Source organism: Eurypyga helias, unplaced genomic scaffold, assembly GCF_000690775.1.
Source record: "Eurypyga helias isolate BGI_N326 unplaced genomic scaffold, ASM69077v1 scaffold12091, whole genome shotgun sequence".
NCBI lineage: Eukaryota > Metazoa > Chordata > Aves > Eurypygiformes > Eurypygidae > Eurypyga > Eurypyga helias.
The window spans coordinates 5,116-10,314 of record NW_010230254.1 but is presented as its reverse complement, the minus strand read 5'-3'; the positions used below and the strand labels follow the sequence as shown (position 1 = coordinate 10,314).

The 5,199-nt window shown below is 42.5% G+C and overlaps 1 protein-coding gene across 1 annotated transcript; it reads left to right on the top strand.

The window, feature by feature from the left end:
- Window positions 1-196: 196 nt before the first annotated feature.
- On the top strand, window positions 197-3,935 carry NKAP (NFKB activating protein; the record flags this gene model as incomplete). Its single annotated transcript, XM_010160677.1, has 8 exons — window positions 197-277; window positions 639-712; window positions 937-1,056; window positions 1,502-1,547; window positions 1,952-2,067; window positions 2,216-2,291; window positions 2,765-2,914; window positions 3,553-3,935. Coding segments are annotated over 8 exons (838 nt in total), but the record flags the coding sequence as incomplete, so codon positions are not given.
- Between the last annotated feature and the right edge of the window lie 1,264 nt (window positions 3,936-5,199).

Here is a 5,199-nt window from a genome sequence, read left to right as displayed (position 1 = left end):
GAAGGGTGCTAACACCCACTACTCGCCAATCGCCTGCAGTGTGTAGAGGTTTGCTTCCGACCTCCTAAGCCCCTGGTTGTTTCTTCTTACTATAGCTGCTTTAAGCGATTAGAAATGGCAACGGGTATGAGACTTAAAGTGTTTTATGTGCTGGGTATAGCACACTAGGCTTCAGTGGAGGTGTTTTCTGTTACAGGAGGCTCAATGAGAGAGAAAGAATTGGAGAACTGGGGGCACCTGAAGTCTGGGGACTGTCTCCAAAGGTTCCTGACCCCGAGTAAGGCATATTCTTTCTTCTTTCCTTCCGGGTTTTATGATGTTGATTGTATGTCGGTTTAATTTACAGAGATGACTTATCCCTATGCTAGTCCCTTTGCCACAGTTTGTATTGTGTCAGTTCATTTCTGAATCACCATAATGACATTGTTACTTGTTTTTTCCCCCAGATAATTCCAACATAGTGACCTTTGTGTTGTGGTTCTGAAAGCAGCTCTCATGCTGCAAATTAGCTGTTTAATAGTTTACTCTATTGCAAGTATTCACTCAGGATCTGCAAGCATGTGTTTGGTCACATATATACCTTGATCCTGAATACTACAAAATAGATTTTTAAACAGCAAATTTTTATTTTTATTTAGTTCCGATGAGCATACACCTGTAGAAGATGAAGAAGCAAAATCTAAGAGTAGTTCTTCAGATTCCAGCTCTGAAGGTATTTTGTTTTGCTTACACAGCTTGTTGTGAAAACGGGAAGCTACCGAAGTTTAGAATCTGCTGCTCTTGCTTGCAAGAGGTTCGCTGACTTTGATAGTTGGAAGTGAGTGTGGAGGGCTCCAGTTCAAAGGAGACCGTTGCTTTGGGAAGATGGGGAAATACATACACAGCTGGATGGTCTTTGTCTGTTCTCTAATGTCATCTTTTAAAAAAATATTCCAGAGGAAAAAAAGAAAAAGAAGAAGAAAAGAAAGAAGAAAAAGCGGAAAGCATCCAAAAGAAAACGCAGAAAACACTCTGAGGACAGTGACAGTGAGTCGGAGTCCGAGCAGAGCTCCAGTGGTAAGACGAGAGGGTTTCAGTTAATGTGTGTGATACAAGAGCTCTCCTTCTGCTCCTCTGAATGCAAAGCAACACTTCTGGCTTTTGTTGCACACTTGCAGTGTTCTGAAATTAAAGAGCTGCAGCATCAGTCTGCTATTTTTCCTTACACCATCTTGCTGGGTTTGCAGTGCCTTTTCCTTGAGTGCTTCCTCAGGAAGTAGGAATTCTGAATTTAGTATCCATTGGGTGTCTTGTGTCAGAGATGTTTGCTATGTTTTCATATCGAACAGCAGTGCAGGTAGCTTTCTACTAAAACTTCTCAGTATCCTTAGGTGCCTAAACAAATCTCATCTGATTTGCTGTGTACTAAGGCTTTCTGGTGGAGGCAGTTAGTTGTTCACAGTGTGGAAAACTACTTAGTTATAGCTAATCATCTCTTTTTGATAATATTTTTTTTTTCCAGATGAAGATAAAAAGAAAAGCAAGAAGAAGAAAAAGAAGAACAGAAAGTAAGTTTCCAGGTTGTGTGTAATTCTACCTGCTTTTGACTAGAGGGCAGCACCAGTTTCTTAGCAGGTGGTGAGGCAGGCCTTGTAGTTAGGGCTGTAAATACCGTCGAATAATCTTAATTTGATGGGTTTTCTTTAAATCTGCAGAACCATGCAGCAGAGAGGACTCGCTGCAAATGTAGGGAGCCACTATCTAATGCTGCATGAAAGGCCTAACAGTGTACATATTGTCTTGGTTTTGCTGTAAGTCATTTCCTGTAGAACAACAGTAATCTGTATGCAGACAGCCAATCTTTCCGTAGGTGGAAGTTGCTATGGGAAACCAATGACTTGAATATGATTACAAGCACTTTCTTTCATCTTAAATTTTGGTAAATAGCTGTCTGTCTTGGACTTTGGCACAGGAAGAAGTACAAGAAAAAGAAAACTAAAAAGAGCAGGAAGGAATCCAGTGATTCAAGTAGTGAAGATTCTGATGATGAAACGTTTCAAGGAGAAGATCTCTGGATTGAGAGATCAAGTAGGTTCACCTGACTTTAAATGTGGATTGGAAGTTCTTGGTGTCCTTTCATGAATTCTTTGTTAGGTGCTGCTGACCTCTGTAACTGTTCTGATAACAAAGACCAATGGGCACAATATTAATCTTCCTTATTATTTGATTGTTGCAGAAAATACAGAAGCTGATAGCTTGATTGGACCAGAAGCTCCCAAAACTCATGCATCTCAGGATGATAGGCCTTTGAAGTGAGTAGCCAGCTCTAACGATGCTTTGATCAAATCAAGTAAATCAGGCCTGAAGATGACTGTTCAGAAGGGCTGTTGTAACAATATGGCATGCATCAGAGAGAGATGCTGTGCCAGAAACTCTCAGAAAGAAGTGGTAGGGGTGCTAGCCTTTACCTTGACATGAATTCTGGTAGAAAAGTCTGCTTTGTGCTTTTCAGCCTTGATTCCTGGCAAACTAATTGTAAGATGCCTTTATTCTAATGCTCTGCAGTATCGTGACTTTTTAATGTCTTCATTACTGTTTAATCAGAACAGATTCAACTGGCAGTTGAAGATGATGTGGCTAGTGTTAGCCGTAGGGAAGAAACAGACCAATGTGTCGGGAAGAATAATAAAGTGCTTCAAAATGCATCTGTAGCAAGCAGATGTTTAGCTCAGGCTCTTTCTTTGAGATCGATTGAAATCACCATTTTTTGGTGTTGTTTTTTAAGCTATGGACACGCCCTCTTGCCCGGTGAAGGTGCAGCAATGGCTGAGTATGTAAAAGCAGGAAAACGTATACCCCGGAGAGGTGAAATCGGCTTGACCAGTGAGGAGATTGCATCGTTCGAGAGCTCTGGTTATGTCATGAGTGGCAGCAGGTATGGTTTTGATGATGGTAATGGTTCAGTGAAATTTTCAAGAGCTGCTTTGACTGTTGGACAGTTGGAAGAGTGCTTCCAAGCTCTAGTTGAAAGCATGGAAGAGAAGGTGCACTGTGTGCTTGCAATAATCTACCCTAAACTCCCTATTGCTGTAGGTGGGTGGTGAGGTTTTTTAAGGACCTTTTCTCCTTAAGAGCAAAAATTCTTTCCCAGTAATATACTTCTATTTATCTGGTATTTCAAATGAGGAGATGCATGTGTCAGGTGACTCAGAGGTGGTGTGTTTGGGCTGCAGTGGCGATGTGCTGGCTCTTCAGTAGGAGACAGCGTGAGAGTTTGGCTGCGCTTTTTTCTCCGAGTCCAACAGGAATTTCACTTGCATTTTGGTGAGCCAGCAACTGGCAGCTTGGGGCTAGGTGGGGCTTCCAACTCACTGCCTGAGAATAGACAACCCCAGAAATCAGTTTCTTGCTCTGCCAAACTCCTTCCTGGGAAGGCACATGTGCAGTTTGGGTTCTCTAGTGTAGGTATCTCTATAAGCCCATCATGACACTCAGGCCAGTTGGTGGATGGGAGCCGTGACAGGGCATGACATCCCCTGCCTGTGCTGATGTACACCATGTTCTCCTCCGCAGACATCGCCGAATGGAAGCTGTGCGTCTGCGTAAAGAGAACCAGATCTACAGCGCAGATGAAAAGAGAGCTCTGGCGTCCTTCAACCAGGAGGAGAGGAGGAAACGAGAGAATAAGATCCTTGCAAGCTTCCGAGAGATGGTCTACAGAAAGACTAAGGGCAAAGAGGAAAAATAATTCTTTTGTACACCATAGATCCTACCAAGCAGCAGCTAACCTGTTCCAGTCATGCTTTGCAGAAAGCTGCAAGTGCTGCAGTGCCTTTCACCCAGCAGGGCCAACCTCAGGAGTGGATTACTTGTGTCAAGGAAACAGTGACTTTTGTCACGTTTTCTTGGGTGATTTGTTCACCGTCTATAATGAATCCCTGTGAAGTGAAAGGCTACATGGCAGGGAGAGCGGGAGCAGGCAGGGAAGATTAGAGGTGGCAGTGGTCTGTGCTTGCTTTTAATTGGACAAGCAGGAAGATTCCATGGGAGGGCTTTGTTACTGATGCTGATCAGTGCGATTTTCCATTTATTTTGATTAATGAGAGTAGACTGGCCATCGGGTGCAAGCTACTAGTAACAGCAACAAAAGTGAAGGAACTCTGAAGTTCCTGTTTCAGATCCAAGACTGTCCACTTAAGTAATTTTTCATGAGTCTTTTATTTTTTTCTCAAGACAGTTTGGTTTGTGGTTCAAACTAGACTTGTAAATAGAAATGAGTTTGTAATTTAATACAGATGGGCTTCGGTTACTTTAAAGCAAGCAGACTGCAGTTGGGTATAAAGTAACAGTAGTAAGGGGGTCTGTTCTTCAGTCTGCCAAAGCCCGTGATGAAGAACCAAGGTGCTGCTTTTTTCCCTGTGTTATACATGGGTATCAGAGCAGTGGGATGCAGTGATCTGGAACCCTTGGATGTGCACAGGTGGTAACAAGGATTTATCTTTCAATTTATTTGAAATTTACCCATGGAAGTGTTTAGATTAAAACTTTATTTTAACTCCTGTGGTGTTCTAATTTGGTCTGTTTCAGCAGTGATACGTGGCTCTTGAAACTCTGTACTCAGAGGCTTACTCCAGACAGTGCTTCCGTGGTGGTTATCTTTGATTCAGCTGCGTATTTCCAAACATACCCCCCTTAACCTTCTACTTCTCAAATGCTTTTAAAACCAAAGTGTTTTCTAGAGGGTTTTTTTGTTCCTCTGTATCTCTGTGTAGTAATTTTGGCAGCAGAGATGTCTTGTATGTTTGTATAATGAAAATAAAAGTCCTGTAATGTTTGCCCTAGAGTTCTGCAGACCTGGTGTTCACAAACAGCAAGTCCAGCCCAGCTGCCTCTTCCCATTTGCGCTCTGGAACCTGGTTCCGTCCTGCCGTACCCACCCGTAGCTGCAAGGGACAGTCATGTACAGCCAGCTGCCAGGTCAGGGCCATCGTTGATTATGCACAGTTACAATGCTTTTTATGTATCCACGAAGTAGAAGTGCTAATAAGGAAGAGCCATTTTTCCTTCACTGTGTTTATTTGATTCTCCACAAATACCAACAAAGAATTGGTGGTGGTGAATTGGAGTTGTTGTTTAGAAAGTAAGTCTTTCCATGAGAATCATTTTACTTTCAATGATGTCCTTAAGCCACTTTTCTCTAAATCGGCACTGTTCTGGCCT